Here is a 26,850-nt window from a genome sequence, read left to right on the forward strand (position 1 = left end):
AATGCAATGTACCAGGCGAAAAAGTTTCGCCTATGAATAGCAGGCGGAAAAAAGTGCAGAATTGGAGTTTTGGGGTGCAACATTGCGGGAAACCCCGTGCAGCCTTCAGACAGTCCCCCAAAGGTAAACTGTGTCAAAAATTTAAAAAAACACTTAAGGACACCCCAAAAAATGACTTTGAAAAAGGGGGCGAAAAAATAAAAAGTTGGGGGACAAAGATAAAAACTAGCGAACTTGACTCTGGGGGGGGGGGTCCCCAAGTATGCTGCCCCAAGTGTTTTTTTTATTGCCGGTGCTTGCGGAAGGTGGATTTTTCTCAATTTTTTCAACTTCACTTTAGCAACTTTTAAATATGCTGACCCCCATTTTCAAGTATCCCAAATTTGCTGGGAATAGTTATTTTCTGGAAAAAATACTCATGAATATTATTCTGCATCAGGTATAGATAAAAACCCTATTTAGCAGCTATTGAGCCCGTTTAAAAAAAACAAATACCTTCAACAAGCCAAATCGGGGGGTACCATAGTGAACCTCCATGTCAGAGCATCTTATGGGGGGTGTCAGGCTGATTTCCCCAAATCTGACAGCACTTTCCGCCTGTTTCAGTTTCGCCGGGTGCCGTTTTCGCGTACTTTCAAATTGAATACGGGGTAAAGTGTGCACGTGCGCGATACTTTTCAGCCTGCCAAACAGGTGAAGTAGGCGGAAAGTCTGGGCCATGAAAAAGTATCGCAGCTCGGCTCAAATTGAATACGACTCTAAGTGTGGATTACATGCTAGGTGAATATTAGAATAAATCCATTTGATTCTTAAATTCAGTGAACGCAGATTGAAGATCTATATCAAAACTGTGAATTACGATCATCAAGTGCACAGATATACAGTTCACTGTGCTTGTGTGAATAAAATAATGTGATAATGGACACTATGAATAAAAGAAACACATGTAATAGATGTTGATTCTTACTCAAGATACATTTGTTTCAGAATTTCCCTGTAGAATTGAATAAGGGCTATTGTGTATCAGTCGGATTGCTGCTGAACTACACATCAACAATTGATGAATCTGTGGGGATAATTGGATGATCATATAATCCCTATATTGCCTTTAAAAGCTGTTACCTGCAGACAACTGTCATAGCTGAATATAAGTAATAAACCAATTAATAGATACTCTTATGAGTACAGCATTAGAATAATAAAGGAGGACACAGAGACTAGTCACAGGCTTTATTTTAAACTTTCGCAACTGATCTATAATTTTATTTAGCTGATTTTAATTTAATTGTTTATTAACATATACCAAATAAAGGTTATGTTTTAAAATATTTTTGTGCCTATGTGAATACAAGTGCACTCCACTATAAGGACTACCTCTCTATATTTGTAATAATGAATGGGGATGTAGTCAGCATCCCGGCGTGCGGGATGCTGACAGTCTAAATACCGGCGCCGTAACCCCGATAGCGTCGGGATCCCGGCACCAGTATCCCGACCACTGGTATCCCGAAGGTAAGTATTGGCAGTTAGGGGAGAGTTAGGATTAGGGTTAGGCACTAGGGGGAGGGTTAGGGTTAGGCACTATGGAGGAGGGTTAGGATTAGGGTGCGGGGAGGGGGAGATTAGGTTTAGGCACTAGGGGGGAGGTTAGGTTTAGGCACCGGGGAGGGAATGTTAGGTTTAGGTTGCGGGAAAGGGGAGGTTAGGTTTAGGCACCGGGGAGGGAAGGTTAGGGTTAGTGCTAGCATACTTACCTGTGGGTGTCGGGATTCTGACTGTAGTGAAGCCGCTGTCGGTATTCTGACCAGCAGCATCCCGACTGCTGGAAATCTATACCCAACCCGTTTGAATGATACTGTCCCTTTGGCATTATTATTGCATTTTTACCATTTGGTATTGAGGTTTGTTATTTATTTATTATTTGAGTTTGTTATGAGACACCATTTTTCCTACAGTAATTCCATTATCCCATTGTCATTTTATAGACATCTGTTTTAGCCTACACAGTTTTATCCTACATATAATATAATTTTAGCCTACATATACTAGTGTTTGCATTTTTTTCAAATATTCTATAAACTTACCAAAATATCCAATAAATCGAATAATATAAAAGGTAAAATCTTCCAAGGTGGATATTCTCATTAAAATGAACAGGATGCTGAGATTAGAATTAAGAACAACCCTTCTACAAAAAATATTGTTTCTGAGAACTGAGTCTATTTATTTATTTATTGTTGCGTATTAGGTGTAACTGCCACCAAGTTGCGTATTAGGTATCCCAGGCCACCCAGATCATATTGTATGAGGAATCAACAATTAATAGTTGGATCAATGAGAATAGTCATTTGGAGGATCATACACATTGAAATATCAGGCAAATTTTGCTATATAAACAAAATAAACATCCTATTATCCTAGAAGATTAGAAACATGCATTTCTTGCAATCGTTTGTCTCAGTTTAATTTCTGTCATGGTTTCCTGATCCTTTGTAGAACTCACACAAATAGAGGACCCTCGAGAGCAATGGAGACGAGAACAAGAGAGGATGTTGAAAGAATATTTGGTTGTAGCCCAGGAGGCTCTTAATGCCAAAAAAGAGATTTATCAAATCAAGCAGCAGCGTTTTGAATTGGCACAAGAGGAATACCAGCAACTGCATGAACTCTGTGAGGATGACAGCCGTTCCCATGCCAGCAGTAAGTAAATAGATAAGGGCTTTTTTTTATATGTTCCCCAAAAACTTTTTATTAGCTTTCTTCTTTTCAATTATCCAGAGATTATTTTACCTGCAGATACAATCCAACATTTGAATGCATTTTATGGAATTAGCCAGTTTGATGAGCCTGGAAAGCAATTAGGGGCACAGCGATGGCTTGTTAAGGTCATCACAGTATGTCACTGTTTTATTGTAATCAAAGTAGTGCAACAGTTTTGTTGGATTTTATTCTTAACTAGCGTCCCACCGCAGCTTCACATGGGAGCAAATTTGAATTTACGGCGATAGTCTTTTTTAACCGAGGTCTTATAAGATTGCTTTGTAGGTGACGTTAGTTGTTTTTCCTTCTGACATCAACACAAAAGATTTAGTTTTGATGTGACACGCAAAAGGGCCATGTAAAGTTGTCCATGAGAAAAACAGTCTCTACTTATGTCAACTCCAGCCATGTTAAGTGTCTGTCCCTGTGCTTTATATATTGTCATGCCAAAGCTGACTCTTACTGGGAATTGGACTCGTTTGAAATGACAGAATCGTTTTTTACAGTAAAAAAAGGAAAAACTGAAATTTTGTATCAGTAAACATGGCTTACACCAATTTTTTTGGAAAACACGTATAATATGTATCAATCTCTACATAGTATAAACTAAAGTCCATCGTTGTGATATATCTTTAATGGTTTAGGCAGAGTAAGCTAAGACAGTGTTCATTCATTGATTTGCTTCACTAAAATTGTCATTGCTCGGCTCCCTTTTGTTATACATTAAGGTTTCATACACCCAAACCTTCCTTGACAAATGCTCTATAGAATAGTGAAAACTGCATCAAAATCCGTCCAGTAGTTCTCGAGATTAGCCCGAACAAACAGACAGACGCCTACTAGGGACTTTTTTTTATATTATGCATAGATTTGAATGTTGGTATTATTATTACTAGTTATTTATATAGCACATACATATTCTGCAGCGCTTTACAGAGAATATTTGGCCATTCACATAAGTCCCTGCCTCAGTGGAGCTTACAATCTATATTCCCCACCACATGCTCACACACATACACACTAGGGTTAATTTTTGTTGGGGGCCAAGTTTATTAAACCTGTACTGTCACGGTGTGTGTTCTGTGTTTTTTTTATATTTCTTTTGCTGTGGAACTACAGGTACCAGCGGACCCGTAATGCCCCGCATGCTGGTACTTGTGGTTCTCCAAGTACCAGCATGCGGGGGAGGCTTGCTGGGACCTGTAGTTCCACAGTAAAAGACAATATATTTACTACTATAAATTGCACCACACTACATAATTAACTCAGCACCCACCACTCCAGGGTTATCAGCCTAGGCCTGGGGTAGCCTGGAGAGGAGGACCCCTTTATTGAGGGGGTCCCAGCTCCCCAGGGATCCCCAGCCTGCGCTGACTAGCGGTCAGAGCTAATGCTTTGGCTGACGGACCCGGTGAAAGGGTTCCCCTGGCTGTGGCATTACCCTCCCGCTATAAAAAATTTGGTGCTGGTTATGGAAATTACAGGGACTCCTACTCTTTTTGTCCCCTGTATTTCCAGAACCAGGACCGGCTCAGAGCCCAGTGCTGGTTTCGCTAAATACAGGGGACCCCTACGTCGTTTGTCCCCTGTATTTTTGCAACCAGGGCTGGTTCTGAATAGCCTGGTGCTAGTTGTGCTTAATACAGGGGACCCCTACGTTGTTTGTCCCCTTTATTTAGCACAACCAGTACTGGGTCTCCAAGGCCATGTCGTATTTTTTATAAATTTTTACACTGGTTTTCATTTTTTAAAACACAGAAGCACAGACGGATCTCACTGATCCGTCCATGCTTCTCAGTTTATTTTTTTACACACAAATGCATGTATCATGGATCTCCCTGATCCGTGGATGCATCTATGTCGGTTGAGATTTGAAACTCAAATGGAAAAAGGTGTTCTATTTGAGATTTCTATTTGGGTTCGTTCTGGCGTCTTTTGCGGCCAATTTGCACAAAATTTCGGCCACGGTGATAAATTCGAATCCTTATTAAATTGTGTGGTCCTATTGATGTCTATGGTATAAGGCTGCCGAGTTGTCGATGGTCTATGTATCTGAAAACATGTTACCACCCGATTTGCGGGTCTTCTCGGCCGAGATTTAGACATCGAATGGAGTAAAGTTGAATTTAGCCTTTAGTAAATTCTGAATATGCAGTATACGGCCGATTTTGCCGCATTCTGTGTCATTCGAGGTTAGTAAATTTACCCCTTAGGGCCGTATTCAATTAGACACGAAAAGCCGAGATCCACGAAAAAGTATCGCTGATTGCGTCTTTTTGTCTGTCGGAAACTTATCTCCGTATTCAATTCGACCCGCTTTTCGCGTACGCGGAAAGTTAATGCAATGTAATAGGTGAAAAAGACTTGCCTCTGAATAGCAGGAGAAAAGAAGTGCAACATCTTTATTTTGGGGTGCAAAGGTGGGAAAACCACTCAGAACCCTTGGGACAGCCTGAAATATTGGTGAAAAAAACTTAAGAACACCCTAAAAAAGCACTTTCATTTTGGGGGCCAAAAAGTACAAAGTGGGGGGACAATTAAAAAACTAGTGAAATAAGGTTCTGGGGGTGCTCTAAGAAGGGGCCAAGTATTTTTGGGATTGCAGGTGCTTATATGGGGGAGGAATTTCACTTTTATTAAAACTTCACTTTACAAACATTAAAAGATGCTTGCACCCATTTTCAGGTACCCCAAATGTGCCAGGACTACTTATTTTCTCCGAAAAATACAGCTTTATGCCATTCTTCACCACTTGTGCAAAGACGCTAATTAGAGGCTATTGTACCAACTAAAGTACCCCAAACAGTTTTAGTTGGGCTATTCGGTCACTACTGCATTGATCTCCAATGTTCTTGCATCTTTTTGGGGGGTTCAGGCTCGGGTTTTCCCACCTGACTCTGATCTGAAAACGAGGCAAAACGTCATCATTCCGCTGTCGGATTCTCGCGGGTTTTGGATTCTATAAAGATCCCGTGATCGCCGCCATTTTTCATTCTGGCTGTGGAGATTGAAGAGGGAGGGAGGTGGGAACTGTGCTGAGGGAGCTGGGAGCTGTGCTTTTCTGTTCTGTGCTGTACTGTTCTGCTGTGCATAAGGGCTGGCTACTGTTATGGAACGGGCTGGCTGCTTATGTCCATATGTGCACAGGGGCTAGCTAGGCTACTGTTGTGTCAGGGGCTGGCTGCTTATGTCCATAGGGGGCGGGGCTGGCTGTTGTCCATATACTGGGGCTGGCTTGCTGTTGCCCTGTCCACTCCATAGGGGCTGGCTGTTGTCCATAATATCCATATATACTGGGGCTGGCTGTTGTCCTGTCCACTCCATAGGGACTGGCTGTGCTGCTGTGTTGTGCAGGACATGCTCTGTCCATCAGTGGTGCTATTAACCCTTAGTGTGAAAAAAATAAAGTATTTCATTTCTGTATGTGTGCGCCCCTGTTAGCCACACTTATCAGCAACGTAGGTACGCAGGGGTGCTGTGCTGCCTGTGTCTCATTTATCAAGGGGCTGCTGCCTCATTCAGGGGTGCCCCCAGTGTGAAAAAAATGAATAATTTTTTTTGTGTGTGCGTGTTAGCCTGCCACACCACCAGTGTTAAAATAAAAACTATTTTTTTGTGTGCTATTTAGCCTGCCACACACTACCAGTGTTAAAATAAAAACAATTTTTTGTGTGTATACCACCAGTGTGAAAACAATTTTTTGGTGTGTGCATGTTAGCCACACCACCAGTGACAAACTAAAAACAATTTTTTGTGTGCGTAATTGCGTATTAGCCACACCACCAGTGACAAACTAAAAACAATTTTTTGTGTGCGTAATTGCGTTTTAGCCACACCACCAGTGAGAAAATAAATTTTTTTTTTTGTGTGTGTGGTTGGTAGTGTGCATTATCCGCGCTTAAATTGCTTGGTGACACTGCCGTATGACCACAGTGAGTATGGAGGACAGTCAAAAGACAGAAGAGCAGGATCCACTTACCAGTCTTATAGCTGCCGGCAGCAATCATGATGACGATGCAAGGCTGCCAAAGTCATCTATGAAGGCTGATGTACCAGGGTTCAAGGGCAGCCAAAAAGTCAGGCTAAAAAAATCATCTTTTACCCTGTTAAAGAAAAAAAAATCTAAAGCTGTCAGCTTTAGAGAAACAAAAAATTGGCAATATGCCATTCACTACACGAAGTGGCAAGGAATGGAAAAGGCCTTGGCCTCTATTTATGACTGGTGGTTCTAGTTGTGATGATTTAAGCCCTTCTGCTTGTAGAAGAGGTACAAAAAAATTTAAATTGTCTCCGAAAAGTCACAGATCCCCGAGGAGAGTCCAAGTGTGTCCGCGGTTGCCAAGTGTGACCCTGACCTTTCTAATACTATACTTGAAGAGGATCCTACTTCCACCATTTGTGTGCCCTCTGCAAATGTGGAGATGAGCATCACAAGTCAACATGCTGACGTAGAAATCGAGGATGATTCTGTGGAATTGCACCAGGAGGATGAGGAGGATGTTTATGTAGTTGGCGATAAGAACAAGGATGATGAGGATGTTGATGATGATGAGGATATTGATGCCGAGGATGTTTGTGTAAAAACAGTAAATCAGGCAACAGTTGTTGCCCATGGTGGGAAAAATCCCATTGTTACCATGCCTGGGCAAAGGACCAAAAAAATCCACTTCTCATGTGTGGAATTATTTCCACTCAAATCCGGATAACCTTTTTCAAGCCATTTGTAACCTTTGCCAAGTAACAGTGAGTAGAGGTAAGGACCTTAACCATCTAGGAACATCCTCCCTGTTACGTCATTTGCAGCGCATTCATCAAATTGAAAAGGGTATTTCAAATTCAGAAACTTTGGGGACAAAAAACCTAACAACAATCAGTCCAGTGTCACCTAGCTGCTCCCTTCTATCTGGATCCAAGCGCCTGCTATCTCCACCACCAACACCTGCATCATCATCAACATCCTCAATCGTGATCGGAAGTAGTCCTGCATCCAATTTCAAAAGCATGACTGACTCCTCTCCTATCCGTGATTCCTCAGAAGGATCCTTGAGTGCTACGTCTGTTGCTGCTGCTGGGGGTGGATCTTCATCCCAGAAAGGGACCCAGAAGTTTACTACAAGTAGTAATTTTAAAAAACAATTGACTATTAAACAGTCCTTTGATAGAGGAAGTAAGTTTAACAGCTGTAACCCAGTTTCACAGCGGCTCACTGACGCCATGACGGCTGTACTAGTATTAGATTGTGAAATAATAGAAAATGAGGATGATAGTGTGAAGGAAGTGCAAAAGGAGGATGAGGGGGAAATTTGTGTCCTATCTGACGCTAATGAGGATGTTGATGATGAGGATGTTTGTATAAATTAGCCACCAGTGGTAGCAGTTCTTGCTCATGATAAAAGAAAGCCAGAAAAGCCACGTCTTGGGTGTGGAATTATTTTAATTTAAATTCTGACAACAGTTGTGAAGGCATTTGTTCCATTTGTAAAGCCAAAGTTAGCAGAGGAAGGGATGTTAACCATCTAGGCACCTCCTCCCTGTTACATCATTTGCAGCGAGTTCATGCAATTTGTTTAACAAAATTATAATAATTTGTAAATTAATAACAAGCAATCCAGTATTAGCTACCAGCAATTTGGACCAGCACATGCAATCTCCTCCACCAACACCCTCATCATCAACCTCCTCCTTTATAATTGAATGTAGTCCTTCCAAAAAATGTTTTGTGGGGGCCCAAACAAACCAAGTTCAGCCACAAAAGTGTCAGTCCTAGTTGCTAAAGTGTTTGGTTTGTTAAACCGTGCATGTCCTTTTTAATATCCCACATAAGAGTGGTAGGGAGGGACAATTCCACCCTGCACCTCTTTTCTTTACATTTTGCACAATTTTGGGCATTGCCGACTGACATTATTATAGTTTATTAAACTGCCATCCTGTCTGCCACTGCTGTGTGGCAATGTTTCATAGATGTCCTATATTTTTTTAAACTGCCGTGCGTTTGTGGCGCTGCTTTGTCGCTTACTTTAGCCAGCCAGCTCGCTGCAGCCTTTGGCCTATATTGGTGAAAAATAGTGAAATCAATATTGTGAGCTGTGAGGTGGTTAAAAATGCCTAAAAATGTCTGAAAATTATTTTTATTAAGGTTAATAATACTGTAAGAACAAAAACAGGCCCAAACTATGTGGTTTTAGCTGTTTATATCATTTTTGTGAAAAAATACAGATCCAAATACAAAAAACAAAACACCAAGGAAAAAATCCAAAACCAGATTCAGATCCAAAACCAGGGGAGATCCAGATCCAAAACATGGGGCTCGGCGCACATCTCTAATTCTGACACCACTTTCTGCCTGTTCTGACTTTCCGTGTCAATGTTTTTTTCCGTCTTTTGGAATTGAATACGACGAATAGCGGGGACGCGCACGATAAGTTTTTGCGGCCAAAAGACGCGATGTAGGTGAAAAGTCCGGCTGGCGGAACTTTATTGCGGGTGCAAAACTAATTGAACACCGCCCTTAGGCCCTGATTCAGACCAGCTTGCAGGTCTGAAGGGCGTTTTTTTTTTTAAGGTCCAGCCTTGTGGCCGCTCGCTAAGCTGCGAGCGGCCAGGTGATGGTCTCGACCATCGGGCTTGCGACGAGACCCTTGTGGCAGGGTCTTGTCTGCTGCAAGCCCCAGTGAGCTTCCGGCTCTAATAGAGCCGGAAGTTTACTACTGACATCACCCGCTTGCGAAGGGGGTCTGAATCAGGCCCTTAGTGTATTAGGCACTTAGGATTACTGTTTTGGTGTGGCTAAGTTGCAGAGTTGGTGGTGCGCTAAATGGGGCTATTTGTCACAATTTGAAGATATGTATATGTGAACACATCTCTATGTAGAGGTAAAAGTTACAGATAATGCAACAAAAGCTTCTAGACATTCATGTAATGTTCATGACATTCATGTATGTTTGAATCCTTAAAATAAGTCAATGTTTTCATTGTATTAATTTATTATTATTTGTATTTATGCATTTAAAATGCATCATCGCAGCACCGTCCCAGTGAAGAGGGTGGATACGTTAAGTTAATCATCTCACTCTTGAGTCCGAGAGATACCTAAAATTTAAGAGTATTCCGAACATTCAAGGAGAGTAGGCATCTTTTCAGTGTGTGGCTACTATACTTTAGTAGAGGGGGTACTCCATTTTTTTATGGCTCCTCCTTCCAGAGACAGCAGGACTGCATGAACAAAACTCAGGCTGGTTCCCACTATGTATGGGGGACTTTATACATATGTCTGTAAATTCTATTCAAGTAGCTTACTTTGGATGGAATTATGAAAGTATATATACCTGTATATATATTTCGGACCCCCTCCAAAGCCATGGAACTGTATATGGTGTTGGTAAGTTGTCCTGTCAGTACCTGGTATAATATATTACATTTTTGTTATGCTGTTTGGCTTGCATGGTTTTGTAACCGCCATTTGATACGCTGGACTTTTTTTTTTTCCCCTAAGATCTCATAACAGTCATTGGTGTTCATTCCTAACTTTAAATTTTGTGCTGTGATGTACAGGTTTGCCTCTGATCTATTAGATTGTTAGCTTGCTCAATCTGCATATCAAATTCATATAAAAATGGTTTGCAAACTGCACTTTGGCCTAGGCTGAGATCTGAAACACAAAGGGGCATTTATAAACTGCAAAAGTGTAAAAAAATCATGATTAATTTAAGGTATAAAATTGATCATTATTTTTGGGCAAATAATGGGGAGTGAAGCTAGGTTCTACTTTGAGTGATATTTTTCTCTGCTATGCACATTTTCAGTTTATTTCATCCTGTCACAAATTTAGGGCCTAACTTATCAACGAGTTTTATCATACGCAACGAGTTTTAAAACTCATTGCATATAATAAATGGTGCTCCAGCCAATCAGCTCCCAACTGTCATTTTTCAAACAGATGACAGTTAGGGCCTGATTGGCTGGAGCACCATTATCATACGCAACGAGTTTTAAAACTCGTTGCATATGATAAAACTTGTTGATAAATGAGGCCCTTAGGTAGATAGATTTTACAGGGGCATGTAAAGATAGATTTACTAAAACCTCTATAAAGGAAAGTGGAGGTGTTATGCTGGCCATACACTAGTACGACCAGCATAACATAAGATTCATCTTACGTTCTCCCTTGAACTCCCCGGCAGCTCCCTGGCAGTCCCGTCTGCAATATTGACAAACGATGTTAATACGATCTCACGTACGGTGCAATGTGCGTTCAACCGTCTGAGAGGCGTCATTTGTGAAAAAAAAAAAAGACTGATGCACGCAGAGGGAGATCCATGATGCATGCATCTGTCTTTATGAAAATTTAAAAAAAAAGCTTAAAAAAAAACTGCATGTGCCCCCCCCCCCAAAAGAGCAACCAGCCCCGGGCTTTTAGTGACCCAGTGCTGGTTGTGCAACATTCAGGGGACAAACGACGTAGGGGTCCCCTGTATGTAAGCACAACTAGCTCTGGGCTAGTCAGAACCAGCCCTGGTTGCCAAAATACGGGGGACAAATGACGGATTCTGCGCAACCAGCACTGGGCTCCCATCCGTTCCTGGTTCTGGAAATACGGGGGAAAAAATGTGTCGCAAATCGGGCAAATGGGTGTGGAGAATGCACCAAGGGGCCAGTGAACAATATTAGGCAATGAGCCATGGTTCTGGGTGATGGATCCCAGCAGTTTAACATGTTGGGGACATGTGGAGGGATAAATTGAAAACTGGAAATCTTATTTAATGTATTTTACACACAATTGTAATGATAGTGCTCCTTTTTATTTAAAATTGGAAATCTGTAGTAAGGCCCCTTTAGCCATTGTTAACTTGATTCCTAGGGGTATATTTACTAAAGTGTGGGTTTTCAAAAGTGGAGATATTGCCCTTAGCAACCAATCAGATTCAGATTCTAGGGGCAAATTTACTAAGATTCGAGTTTGGTCGAGTTTTTTAGTTTTTAAACTCACTTTGCTTCACCAAAACTCGGGTGAGTTTTCCCTTATCCAACTCGCAAATTTACTAAGAAGTGAGCTTAGCTGAAAGTGAGTTTTTCGATGGTGAAGCAGATCGAGTTTTTGCTTCCAAATTACGAGTTTAGAGGTGAGTTTAAGGAGAGTTTAAGGAGAGTTTAGGTGATATTACTTACCCGAGATTGCAGTGTTTTCTCTCTTCTAAACTCACCCGAACAAGCAGCCTGCACATATCAGTGAGATATGTGTAAGCTGCTTGTGTGTTAAGACCTGTAAAAAACGGGTTAAATAATAATAAAAAAAATGACATAAGGTCCCCCCCTAAAGATTAACCAGCCCCGGACTTGCCAGCCTGTCCTGGTACCTAAAATTACGGGGACAAAACGATTAGGGTTCCACTGTAAATTACGTACCAGCACAAGGCTACAGGGCCAGTCCTGGTCTTAATTATAGGGGTAAAAACCAAAATTAAATCCAGCACTGGACCCTTTCTAGTGGGGGACTGATGCCTCAGCTCCTAACCACTAAGCAGCCCAGGCCAGGAATCCCTGGGGAGTTGGGGACCCCTCCAATAAAGGGGACCCCCTCTCCAGGGCACCCCTGGCCTAGGGCTATCCCCGCTACCCCTCCAAGCAGTGCGACTTGCCTGGCATTAGCAAGCCGCCAGGTCTTGTGCTGCTCTGCTAGTGTCGGTCTTCTTTATTTGCTGGAAATGCGTTTAGGTTGCGATGCGACTGGGACCTAACAGCAGACTGTGCTGATTAATTTGATATGCGACACTTTTATATCTGTGTGCTTCTGAGCCTGTTTTTGAAGTACATTGGAATTTGTAATGAAAAATGCTGCGGCCGCTACAATATAGCACTTCGTATACAGATTCAGAGACTCAGTAGCACACCTATATACAAGTGTCACATAGCAAATTAATCAGCACAGTCACATTGCATGGTGACTCAGATGCATTTTCGGCAAACAAAGATGGTCGTTCATACACACTGAATGGCCATCATCTTCTTGTGCCCTCGGGACCCGGCGGCCGGTGGGCGGGTTGGGGGCGTGTCCCCCCCCCCCCTCGCGACTGCCTCTGTGTGTGTACGGGCGGTCTGCTGACCGCCCGTACACACCTGCCGATGGACAGATATGTCTGCGATATGTCGGTCAACGCTGACGTTCACCGACATATTGCGGGTACACACTGCACGATGGGCAGCAGATACGTTGGCCTATCAATTGATCGGCCAATGTATCTGTCAGTGTGTACACAGCTTAAAGACACATCTGTAAGCAGATTTTAGTCTCTGTCTTTGACGCTATAGATAAGAATGTCATATGACACTGGCCAATGTGTGTAGGCCAAACACAAGACAATGCCATTCTTTATATAAACTACTGCATCCCACATGCTTGGCCTCGCTGCTCTGCGGGAACTGGTAATGCGCATACATAACTAAAAAGGTTAAAACTTTATTAGTTAGTAAAAAAAGCTTTGTTTTCAAGTATATCACACATCAATTGTTGCCTTCCTGGTATCAACCGGTTTACGCACAAGGAAAGATTCATCATTTCATAAATAACAGAAATATGTTGTTTGGCTTCATTTGTTGCCTCTGTGGGGATTTTCATCTCACTGATTCACAGCCACCCACAGATTACACATATTACTGCTGCTTTGTGTTTATGTGAATGAACACTTTCCATGTATGAAATTATAAGGAACGTTATGTCATGGGATAGTTATAAGTACTTGCAAAACGTATGAATTTGTCATCACTGTATACAGTATATTATTTGTAAAAGGAACATCTGATAACAGTGTGACGGAAGGGGAGTTGCACTTCTAGCAAGAAAAATGGTTTAGTGATATGATAAACATATTTATATGATTATGTGCTTCTAAGTGTTGGTATGCATTCATTGTTCATCTGTATCATATGATATATTAGTCTTGTTTTACCAGTCTCTTTTTATGTCATAGGGGCTGATGCAGAGCTCCCTGCAGTTGTGCCCCAGATCGCAGGTGCAATTTTACTTAATTAAAAGAGACACAGTTGTAATCGTATGAGAAGTGGATATTATCTTAATCTTAATATGCATTATGGTCAGAAACAGTAGCATAAGCATCCGATTTCCCCCAGGCATTTCATGTTCCACTTGTGCCCATGTTTTATCCATTTATCTTATTTGCAACAAACACATTCATTAGTAAGCATCAATAAAACTTCTAATTTGCCTATGCAGGTACTCAAGGCATTATGTATGTCTGAGCATAGATCTTTGACTCTTGGTGATAAAGAAATCACCAATAAATGTCGGCGGAGCATTTGCAAACAGCTAATCTAATCTAATGTAGTGCGAGGTCTGTCTTGGGCCAAGTGTCTTTATCACTATCTGCATAACATTGCAATTGCACAATCATTCCCTCACTGTATGCAGCCTGCGTTAGATCACCTCTGTCATGAATATTTATAACGCAAGCAGGCACAATACATCCCACATTCTGATTGGATCCCAGCAGTCAGGATGCTGACGGTCAGAATACCGAATTTGGTAAGTATTATATCCCTTACCCTAACCCTCCCCCTAACTCTAACCCTTCCCTTCCCACAGCCTAACCCTAACTCCCCACAGCCTAACCCTAGCCCTCCCCTCCCTCAGCCTAACCCTAACCCTCCCCCTAGTGCCTAGCCCTAATACTAAATATCAGGATGTCAATGGTCGTGATTCTGGAGCCAGGATTCTGACTGCCTGCATCCTGACCGTCGGAATGCCGACTACATCCTATTCTGATTTATCATATCACGTTTCAGTTTTTTCCCATTTCTTGCGCCTAATTCTCTCATAAATTCATTATTTTGTTCTGATATTTATGTATACATTTTTAAATTAATTGAATGTATAAAAAGTGCAGGAAAGGCCATGTGTATGGTGCTTTTTATTCTGTTTTCACTTGCTTTTAATTAGCCTACTCGCTGTTTAATTAAAAGTAAGTCTCTTTTCTCATGCACATCACAAGTGGGCACACACATACATCAGTGACCTGAAAAACAATTACATTAGATTATTGCACTTACTATAGGAGTTGCTTAGTTTAGAAATGTGTAATGCATAACTGTGTATCAAAGCCTATTTCCTATAGATTGTAAGCTTGAGAGCAGGGCCCTCTTACCTCTATGTCTGTCTGTTATTACCCAGCGCTATATAAGTAACATAATAATAATAATAATAATAATAATTGTGTTTTTAGTGAGTTGTAATAATGTGAAACTATATACTTTCTCTTCAGCCTTTTCCGGATTCTCTACAAACACGAAATATGATCCATATCAAATTAAGGCAGAAATTTCAAGTCGACGAGACAGGGTAAGTGAAGACTATACCCATGATAGCTAATAAACATTGTATGATCAAAATGATGCAAAGTTGTAATAGCTTATGTAAATATAAAATATAGAAATTTTTAAAATGCTGTATCCATTAAATTCCAGTACCTACAGTGTGAGATTCTTAGGGGTATATTTACTAAAGTGCGGGTTTTTAGAAGTTGAGAAGTTGCCCATAGCAACCAATCAGATTCTACTTAACATTTATCTAGTACCTTTTAGAAGATAATAGCTAGAATCTGATTGGTTGCTATGGGCAACATCTCCACTTCTAAAAACCTGCACTTTAGTAAATATACCCCTTATGATCTGGAAAAATGCAGACATGTAACACTTAGGGGCAGCCTGAACTCACTCAAAACTGTGCAGCCCCATAGGGCTGTGTACAAAATTGAGCGAGTTTAGCCTGAAAGGGGGCTGCGACGGGTGCAAGATGTGGTGCCGTTGCTGGCATTTGAATGCCGTGGCAAATCCAAACCACACCCGAAGGCACCCTTCACAGCTAATTGGATTTCCCCCATAATGTTTGGTGCTAATACATATATTTCACTGCCATTCCCTTTCTAGTTTTCAGAAAAGTCTATGTGTATTGTTTCTGCATTTGTGCACATGTAGGGCCTGATTCTGAGTTGCACATCAAAGCACACACAGCAGCATCTATTGGCGGTCACCCATCTGCAAGATTATGCAAATGCCGCTACAAACTCCTTCTCTTGTGTACATTCGCAGGGACTGAGACACCCATCTGTGCGCGCTATAATACATATTAGTGCATCCTTATACGCCACCTGTGGTCACACGGCAGGTGCAGTTTCTCCGTGTGACCATGGCCTCCTATGCTTTCAGCTGTGCGTCTCAGAACGCGGATGATTGCAATAATACGCCCGCAACACTACCGTAACACGTCCACTGAACGGACCATTTTTCGTGCACTACTAGCCACCTTCCAGTCACGGTCCATGAACGCCCTTCACTTTACCGCTACATTTATGATACCGTCTGTCCCAATCGCAACAGCACCTTTGTGCGTACACTCTGTACTCTGCATAACACATGTGTAGGGGTATCTGAAAATTTTACGCATTGTAGATGAACATCAGGCCCAATATTAGGGGAATTGGCTCAATTAAGTTACTTAAAGCATATCATGCAAAATCCCTCCCAGATCCTCAAAATGAAAAATGTTTTGTACCCCCACTTCCATATTCATCCACTAAAGCCATGCATTCTCCCAATAACAATAATAACTATAATTGCGCTTTATATCTGTATTTTTCCGTAAATGACGCTTATTGTTGTGTCTGATGCGTCATTGCTGTTAATGTGAAAACCAGCTGAGCACTGATGGATAATATCAGTATGTTAGGCTGGATAATTAAAGTGTGTATTTCTGACATGTCTGTGGGCCTCAGTCAGAGATGTACGCTGTTCCAATATTTACTCAGTTGAGCGATTATAGATGAACTGCACATGCACATTCATTCAGATGCACGTGTCACGCCTCCACTGCCATCCCGGACGTAAACAGTACCCTCAAAGTTGGCCGTGTAATTGACAGGAAGGCATCGTTGGGGGAGTGGTCGGCAAAATGCAGGCGGGTTGGTGCTGTTTTGGGGTGGGTCTCAGCAGGTGTCTGCGATCCCTTACATACATAAGATGGCTCCAGCGTCTCATTCCAGGCGGCCATGTTGTGTGACCATAGGGTTACTCACATGCCCGATATTTGGAGTACCTGCGAAAGGATACTCAGTTCACAAAATATATTGTCAGTATCCTTTTGGCAGCACTTATGTAGCCACTTGGCACTCCTATTTCATACGCCGGCTCTGTCCTTCACTGTTCCCCGTGGTGATATTGGACTCACTTGTAGTCCTTAGAAAGGTGACCACCGTTATCAGGTGTCCTCGGGTGAGCGGCTGAGCGGACCGTGTCGGAGGCACAATCTGTCACTAGTGACAAGCAGGTGGTTTTATGAATGTCTTTATATGATTATTGAGATTTTTAAAAAATGTTGTAATTGACTTATCAACTAATTCAGGGTAAGCGTTTCACATTTTCTTCCCCTATGTTAATTTTTTATGGGGGGCAGATCCCACTGTGCCAGCAGCTACCTGAATAAGTGGTTTGTGAAGCTAATACAGAACGCACCATTTGCCTTTTGTATTTTGTGTCTGTGTTAAAGTGCATTACCGTAGTCGCTCGCAGCAACTTTTTACTCACAGTGTGACTGACATTCAGGGAGCATTTGTGGGAGTGGCGGCAAAGAGCGCAGGCATGTTGTGACCGTTTTTGGGGCATGTCACAGTCAGCGTCTGCCATCCCTTACACAGTTAAAGTGGCCAATATGAGTAGCAATAGGGTTAACTCAGAACTGCGATAATCGAATGATCTGCGACCAATGGCGCGTCTTTGTACGCAGATGCTCGGATTTGCAAAGCCCCTGGTGAGCATTCCTATACAATCCTCAGTGCCTGTGACATTTTCATATTTTTGCACAGCAACTGCGTACAGGATCGCAGCTGCGATGGCTTAAGCCCACATCTCTGAATCAGACCTTATTACGCATTCACTACCAACACCTAATTATACTACAAAAAATAAAGATCATTTATTGTCGCTGTGGAGAGCTGTATGCAATGTCTTTATTTTGTGCATGGATTTCTGTTACATAAAACTGGAACTGTGAGTTAGTATAGTTGGGTGGAGCTGCACAAGTAGTGACTCACAAGTAGCGTTAACAGGACCGGTATAATATGGACAAGGAATTGGAGAGGGAAGAATAGTGGGAGTGGGAGAGTCATGGTGGAGAATTGGGTAAAACAAAAAGATGGCGATGGACAGGGTAAGGGTATAATGTGGATCATCTGTAGTAGAATGCAGTAGAAAGGACAAAATAGGTGACTATAGCATTGAAGAGATGTTCAAATAGGACTCAAAAGAGGATGTATTAAGAAAATAGAATTAGGGGAGCTAAAACTGGGAAAGACAGATGTGGGCCAGGATGGGGAATTCAGTTAGGTGTGATTATCTCACACCCGCAAGTAAAGGTGCCCATCCACTAGACGATTAAGTTGAGCGATTGAATGATAACAATCGTTCATAAATCGGTCATAAATCGTTTGCAAATTGTTTGCAAAAATGTCTAAAACGACCAGCGATGCGCGTGCTCATCTATCATCTTGCAAACATGCTGGTCAACCTGACGATAACGTCAGGTTGAGCATGTTTGCAGATGATTGATGAGCCTGCACTGAATGACTGCTCGTTCACTGCAGGCTCATCACAGACTGACAAACCACTGCACGATTACAATGTCGTAATCCTGCAGTCGTTTCATGTCTGCTAGTGGATGGGCACCTTTAGTGTGGCTATATTACGGTATGCCCGGACTCGCAGATTTTTGTTTGCAGCCCAAGCAGAAATGTGCAAGTCCAATTAACTGCTATTATATTGCAAGTAGAGGGCGAATTGGCTATGCGGTAGCATGTGAACACCGGCAATGGCATTGGATCTGGCATGCGGGTGCGAGATAATAGCACCCAAGTGAATTCCCCACAATATGTTCAGCCTATACCTATAAAGCTAGTTGAAATAACTAATTAGAACTCATATGATTCTGAAAGGACAGAAAATGTGGTAAAATGAGAGTAGCTTAAATATGAGTGTATAAAAAATGATATATTATAATTAAGTGTTTATTAGTTTGAGGTGTGCAGAGCGGTATAGTACATGAGGAGAAGGTTGTGCGAAAGGTAAAATGGGAAAGAATATGAGTACTGTATATGGAAAGTGTGGGAGTCTTGAGTGAGACTGTTATGGGGTGCATGTGCCAAGATGAAGTTAAAGATGATGGTTACCTGGTGGTTGGTGGTGATTTTATTGCAGGTGAGTAAATAGAGTAGTTAGTTTATGACGCTAGTGATGGAGGGTTGGTGACGGTATAGCAATAGTTCTATAAAGAGAAATTAAATAGAAGTGATGAAAATGTACAGCAGATAGAGATAGTATGAAAAATTAGTAAAGAGCAGTACAAACTATATAAAATGGAAAACAATATATTGAAAACAAGAAGTGAACAGGAAGTAATAAATACATAATTTGGGACTCTGGCACCAATTATCAGGCCTCTGATTGACTTACCTAGTTATGACGCTTAATCACATGACTGTAATGTAGAGGACTATACCAAGTAGATGGGACAATCCATAAAGCCTTTCGGTCTGTGATCGTCACACATATAACATCTGTGTGTTAATACGGTGGGAGGGGGGGATTTTAATGGCTACTTGCACAGCTACTGCAGTCCCGCTGACATGTTGAGTGCGTGCACACCGTGTATGGTTAGGTACCACCAAGTATATGTATATAAAAACTGAAGATTGGTGTTTTAGTAACTTTGTATTTAGTGTTTTGAGTGTAATGGGTCTATTAAAGTCAGTAAAAGCTCATGACAATCCACTTGATGAATATTCCATGGTAGGCTTTTGTGCAGCCTCTAGCTCCTTTTTTATATATGGTTTTTCATTCTTATATTTAATTCTGAAAGCAGGAAGAAATCAGTGAAATCTTTTCAGAAATGAATGAAATAAACATATGAAGACTTGCACAGAATACAGAAGCTACTATAAATCTTGTATCAAATTGTACCTTTAGGTGAATATCAGTAACTTTATTCTGTGTACCGGCACTTTTTTAATAGGGAATGTGATTCTGGCGTACATAATTGTTTTACACCTGCAGCTAAATGCTGAGTGCTGCATATCCATTTTCCATTTATATACTGTTGCTCAATTAATATTAGAGGGCATAAGGCAAGATGGGACCAATATCTGATACTAAGGGGCATATCCAATTACCCGCGGGACTTCTCCCGCGAGTAATTGAGGAGTGAAGGTCCCGTGGCGCAGGGTTAAGCTATTCAATAAAATAGCTTTTTCCCCGCATCCAAAAACAGGACTTCCACGCGAGAACACACTGATTCCGTGAGAACTGCGGAATCAGTGTGTTATTCATGCGCGCGCGAGGCAGAATAGGACGGCCTCACGCAGATTTTACCTTGCACCTACATGAGGGGACTCACGCGCGGGGTCTCGGGGACACCTGCACGTGGAGTCCCCGCTAATTGAATCCTGACCTGCGCGATAATTAGCTGCGGGGTAAACCCCGCGGCTAATTGGATATGCCCCTAAGAATTGAATTTTATCTCTCTAGATCAGGGATGGGGAACCTCCGGCCCGGGGGCCGTATAAGGCCCTCGGAATCATTTGGTCTGGTCCAGCTTTTTTCTGCTAACCTCATCTGGCTAGCAGGGTGCCTAGAATGGCACACTGTAGCCAGAATATATGCAGCAGTGCTACCTGGAGTTTCCTTAGGACGCTTCAGATGGTTATGCCACTGCCCTTACAGCTCCCTGGAGCATCCAGGGATGGTCTGTGCATTGCTGTAATCACCGGCGATTGTGGCCCAGCCCCCATATGATGTCACACAGGGTGGGGCGTGACCTGCACCAGACCCGCGAATAATGTTATATATATCAAAATGGACCTTGGCAGAAAGAAGGTTCCCCACCCCTGCTCTAGATGCAGAGAAGGCTTTCTCACTCCTAGAGGGTCATGGTGAAGATTCTCCCTCTGATCTTATCACTATCAGCAGCACAGGTTCCAGGGAAGGAGCCCAAATGTCATGGCCATACACTGTGAAATATCTCACAGTGCATGGCCACGACATCTGCTGGGTGTCAGGCTGTCAAATAAAATGTCAGTCTGACAGACATTTTATATGACAGTGTATGCCCAGCAGGTATTCAATCGGAAAACCGGCTGACGTAAGCACGACAGCCGGCTTCCCGATTGCTTTATCCCGGCGAGGATTAAATGACAGGCATCTAAATCTAGACGCCTGTCATTTTTCTGACGCTGGGAGACCGGCACCCGGCTTCTCGATCGAAGGGATGCCGGGCGCCGCGAGCAGATAGCCGCGGGGGGAGGGTTAGGTTTAGGGCACCCGGTGGGGACTTAGGGTTAGGCAACCCCCCGGGAGGGTTATGGCTAGGCTAGGGGAAGGGGAGGTTAGGGTTAGGCACCCCTGGGGGTAGGTTAGGTTTAGGCACTTAGAGGGGGGATTAGGGTTAGGCACAGGGGGGAAAGTTAGGGTTAGGCACCCCTAAGGAGGGTTAGGGTTAGGGGGGTTAGGTTAGTTTGTACTTACCTAGGGACGATCGGGATTCCAGCGCTGTCTGGCTGCCGCTGCCGAGATCTCTGCATCTGTCGGACAGACGCTGCAGGGAATCGAACTGCCGGCCATGCGTCAGCCGGTATTTCATACCGATTCCGCCCAGCATAAGGAATTGGTTTGTTGTAGTCTTCATGCACCAAGGAACTATGACTACATTTTGCTGAAGCATTCTGTGGGACACGTTCTGCTATCCCCTTTCTTACATAATAATCTATGTCCCTCCCTTACATCAAGGCTCACCTTTCTCCACTTATACTGTATGTTACATTTTATGGTTTTCCATGAATCTATTTGTGATTACACGCTGTGCTGGATATTGTTCCTTTATGCTTGTAATCCATAATCTCCACAAAATAACATCAATTTTTATATGCATGCAATGCCTAGTAGCCCATAATGTCAAATGTGCTTTAAGGTATAACACAGTATAAAGCTGTATATATATTTTGTCCCTATGTGAATTTACATGGCATGTTGGAAGAATCAAAGCTATTGGGTGACAATTACAATATATATTCTCATGTATATCTTAGAAAACATTGTAAACGATAGCCTCTTGTTCTAGCTTTCTAGGTTAAAGCGAGAACTAACACTGATGAAGCAAGAACTTCAGTTCAAAGAAAAGGGAGTAGAGACGCTGCAAGAGTAAGTTTGTTACATATTATATTGTTATTTTTGTTACCTCCGCAGTCGCAGTCACCATACTATGCATACCAGTGATTGGCAGCATACGGCTCTCCGAGCCTTTGCTTCTTGCTTTATTGTCAGATTTACTTATGATAACTTGTAACATTTGTTTAAACTGCCTGCTGATATTATATGGTAGACAGGTGTCTTTCTTTGATTCAATTATTTTTAAAAATGTATTACTCATATTAAAGGTAATGTGTGGGGCTTTGAAGGTTACAGAGATGCGGCCCCAGGTTGCCTGATCTATATCATCTTGCATGTACTATTTTTATATTATTCTAAACAAAACAGTCCAGCATTCAATGCGACCGTGTCTGCTGTTCCGTCCCCTGGCATTTTCAGAGGAGAATGTGCAGAACAGATCTCTTCCCTCTCTTTCAGTCCCCCAGCAGTGATGTAGGAGTCTGTGGCTGTCAACAACCGTGCCTAAATTGCACTCCAGAATGTGGTGCGTACGGCATTCTGGAGCTCATGCGCCAGACAGTTATGTTAAATTTGAGTGCAGTGAGGACTATTGCTGATATCTGCAATCGGAGACCCTGCCCTGCTGAGCTCTGCATGTCGGGCGGAGGGGTTAATAAAGGATTACAGAGGAAGAGGGGGGCGATTCATGGCCACTAAAGGTTAATTAACCCTTTCAGACATACTGAGATTCCCGGGATTTTGGCTTGCCTCGGACAAAATTCCCGGGTCTCATGTCTGTGTGAAAGGTACCTACCCGGGAACACGTTCCCGGGTAGGCGACCCTGCAATTGACCAGGGTAAGTCTCGGGAAGACTACCCTGCTCTAGTGTGAATGGTGCAACATGGGGATTTTACTCCCGGGCTGCACCAGGCAGTTTCTGATTGGCCCTGGCTCCGACTGAGCCACTGGGGAGGCGGCACCAGCGGCGGTAACAGCGCCCACACCCCTTCCCATACTCAGCGCTAGCAGCACTGAGAGCAGCGGCCCCCCTGTACCTGTAATTACTGGTAACAGCGCCCGCACTCCCCCCCCCCCCGTTCCCATACTCACCGCCTGCAGCACTGAAATCAGCGGCTCACCTGTCCTCAGCCCCAGCAGGGGAACTTTCCGGCTGTCACCAGGCAGAAGTGGAGGGAGAGATTACAGCCTCCCCGTATTCTCACTGCTGCATGGAGCTGCGCTGGGAAACTACAGGTACAGGGAGACTGCTCTGCTCTTTCACACATGCTACATACGGGAGAGGGGCTGGGGGGGAGACAGGGAGTAGGAGCAGATATTTTCAGTGACCTGTCCCTCTGCCACTTTCCCCACCTGTCCCTCTGTCACTTTCCCCACCTGTCCCTCTGTCACTTTCCCCACCTGTCCCTGTCACTTCCCCACCTGTCCCTCTGTCACTTTCCCCACCTGTCCCTCTGCCACTTTCCCCACCTGTACCTCTGTCACTTTCCCCACCTGTCCCTCTGTCACTTTCCCCACCTGTCCCTCTGTCACTTTCCTCACCTGTCCTTGTCACTTTCCCCACCTGTCCCTCTGTCACTTTCCCCACCTGTCTCTCTGTCACTTTCCCCACCTGTCTCTCTGTCACTTTCCCCACCTGTCCCTGTCACTTTCCCCACCTGTCCCTCTGTCACTTTCCCCACCTGTCCCTGTCATTTTCCCCACCTGTCCCTCTGTCACTTTCCCCACCTGTCCCTCTGTCACTTTCCCCACCTGTCTCTCTGTCACTTTCCCCACCTGTCCCTCTGCCACTTTCCCCACCTGTCCCTCTGTCACTTTCCCCACCTGTCTCTCTGTCACTTTCCCCACCTGTCCCTGTCACTTTCCCCACCTGTCCCTCTGTCACTTTCCCCACTTGTCCCTGTCACTTTCCCCACCTGTCCCTCTGTCACTTTCCCCACCTGTCCCTCTGCCACTTTCCCCACCTGTCCCTCTGTCACTTTACCCACCTGTACCTCTGTCACTTTCCCCACCTGTACCTCTGTCACTTTCCCCACCTGTCACTTTCCCCACCTGTCCCTCTGTCACTTTCCCCACCTGTCCCTCTGCGCCTTTCCCCACCTGTCCCTCTGTCACTTTCCCCACCTGTCCCTCTGTCACTTTCCCCACCTGTCCCTCTGCCACTTCCCCCACCTGTCCCTCTGTCACTTTCCCCAACTGTCGCTGTCATTTTCCCCACCTGTCCCTCTGTCACTTTCCCCACCTGTCCCTCTGTCACTTTCCCCACCTGTCTCTCTGTCACTTTCCCCACATGTCCCTCTGCCACTTTCCCCACCTGTCCCTCTGTCACTTTTCCCACCTGTCTCTCTGTCACTTTCCCCACCTGTCACTTTCCCCACCTGTCCCTCTGTCACTTTCCCCACCTGTCCCTCTGTCACTTTCCCCACTTGTCCCTGTCACTTTCCCCACCTTTTCCTCTGTCACTTTCCCCACCTGTCCCTCTGCCACTTTCCCCACCTGTCCCTCTGTCACTTTCCCCACCTGTACCTCTGACACTTTCCCCACCTGTCCCTCTGTCACTTTCCCCACCTGTCCCTGTCACTTTCCCCACCTGTCCCTCTGTCACTTTCCCACCTGTCCCTCTGTCACTTTCCCCACCTGTCCCTGTCACTTTCCCCACCTGTCCCTCTGTCACTTTCCTCACCTGTCCCTGTCACTTTCCCCACCTGTCCCTCTGTCACTTTCCCTACCTGTCCCTCTGTCACTTTCCCCACCTGTCCCTCTGTCACTTTCCCCACCTGTCCCTCTGTCACTTTCCCCACCTGTCCCTCTGCACCTTACCATCCACTTTAATAAAACTGTGTAAAACTCTGAAAAACCCTGCTCTTGTCTGAATGGTGCTACCCGGGAATTTCCCGGGTAGACACTGTAGTGTGAAAGGGGGGTCTAGACCAAATACTCGGGATTTTTCACAGGAGAAATTCCTGGGTCTGAGCAGGAAATTTCCCGGGTGGTATGTCTGAAAGGGACCACTGTGGGGTGGCTTTTAGTAGTTCAAAAAAGTTAGTCAGAGGGACTTTGCTGCCACGGGGGTGGTGTTTGTTCTTCAATGGGGTACTGCAGAAAAGGGAGCTTGTGGTAATATCACCGGGGGGTGAGGACCAATGCCATGGCATTTATTGTCACTGGGGAACCTATTGCCACTGGAGGGAAATATTACAACAGCTTATTTTTTTTTCACAAAAATATATAAAAAAAAGATAAATATATGTTTTCGACTAAATTAAATAAAATAAAAAATTTTACAATTTTCAGGTGACCAAAGAAAATGGTCAGTTAAGTGGTAAAGAAAATCTATCTATGTTTCTCCTCTGCAGTTGCTTGTCTGCAGCCTTTTCCCTTGCAGCATATTGGTTGCAATGCTGACTCAGTCTTCCCTCCTCCCAGGATGAGTTCTCAGTATTCCAAATGGACCTAAACATGTAATTCCTTCCTGCTGAACGCATAGCTGAAGGACATTACAGCTCTGGCAGTGCAGGGAATTTCCATCTGGACTAGTGTTTAGTTTAGAAAATCTTGGCATAGTTTTAGAACAGGGTGGTATTGTTAGCCTGCTGGTAGAGAAGCCATAGATTATATATATGTAGCAAAAGACACAGGCCCACGAGAAAACACCAGATATGGCCGGTGCCCTGAGATAACAGTAAAACACACAGAAGTGGCTTAAAAAACAAAAAGGACATTGTTAGTGGTAATGGGACAGGTCCTGTTTATAAAAAAAAAAGTTCTGGCCTCTCAACAGTACCTGCTGTTGATAGAAGGGTAGCAGGAAGCAAGCTGTGGTTAGTGTGGGGCCTTCTGCCAGGCCTGATGATGTAAAAGGCCAGATTCACAACAAAACTTTCCATTCTTCTAGTAGGTAATCTATGGCTTTACATGGGAGGTGTCTAATGCGGCTGGCAGTTATTTCTTCAAGATGTGATTTTAAAAATAGTACTCTGAGGATTAAATCATTCCAGGGGCAGCTTGCTCAGATGATTAATTTATGCCATAGATCCTCAGTTTAGAGGAAAATTAATGAAGTAGTTGAAAAATCTCTGTACTAGATATATTGTTTTATGTTACTTTATATACTTTATTCATTTAAGCTTTGTTTTCATTTAAAGTGAGCTTATTGCTCCAAGTGCACATAGCATCACCAAACAGTCACTCCAGAAAGGGAAACTACAACACCCTAAAATATTGATTTCCTGCGTATGAAGAAGTTAATTTTAGTTTATCAATGTGGTGCAGATTCCTCATTTGTTGATGTTTTTGGTGATGTAATATATTTTAATTCTTGACAGTCATCATAGATTTGCATTTAGGTAGATTTAAACAGATGCATAAAATACAAATTTTTTAACAAAAATATGTTTTGTAGAAATAATCTCGTTGAGTAAATAAGGGTATGTACATGTTTGCAGTATGTTTCTATTATTAAAGGAAATTGATTGTACCTTTTTGTTTCGGAGGAGATCCGCTGATGACACTTAGTGATGTCACCAGGGTCTCCCTAGTGGAAGGAAGGCTGCATATATTCAGGGGTACTCCATGCGAAACTGTATTAGGTAAATCTAGATTGCACTGAACCAAACTAATGTTTGAAATAAATGAGGCAAAGCTTTTTTTAAAAAAAATTTTTTATTGAAGCAATGAATGTAGTAAAAAGCATACAATTAAAAAAACAGAATGACCAGCAGTTTGTGCACGAAAGTTAGAGATAGCATGAAAAATCTTCATGTATGAACGGTCATAGAAAAGACAGCATTGAAATTTACAGTTACAAAAGAAATTAACTTGCTCGCCTCCCCTCCCCCATCCAAACCGAAGCAACCCCTCTCTTCTGCACAAAT

At 43.2% G+C, this 26,850-nt stretch overlaps 1 protein-coding gene across 4 annotated transcripts in view; it reads left to right on the forward strand.

The window, feature by feature from the left end:
• Positions 1 to 26,850, forward strand: part of WWC3 (WWC family member 3) — a 231,472-nt gene that overhangs the window by 107,629 nt on the left and 96,993 nt on the right. For all 4 annotated transcript variants that reach the window (XM_088451663.1, XM_088451664.1, XM_088451665.1 and 1 more), the window contains exons 3-5: positions 2,497 to 2,700; positions 15,033 to 15,109; positions 21,929 to 22,008. In XM_088451663.1, the coding sequence (XP_088307789.1) occupies positions 2,497 to 2,700; positions 15,033 to 15,109; positions 21,929 to 22,008 (361 nt within the window). The remainder of the gene's footprint in view (positions 1 to 2,496; positions 2,701 to 15,032; positions 15,110 to 21,928; positions 22,009 to 26,850) is intronic.

The sequence above is a fragment of the Taudactylus pleione genome, unplaced genomic scaffold, assembly GCF_031769625.1.
Source record: "Taudactylus pleione unplaced genomic scaffold, aTauple2 ptg000026l, whole genome shotgun sequence".
In the NCBI taxonomy this organism is placed as follows: domain Eukaryota; kingdom Metazoa; phylum Chordata; class Amphibia; order Anura; family Myobatrachidae; genus Taudactylus; species Taudactylus pleione.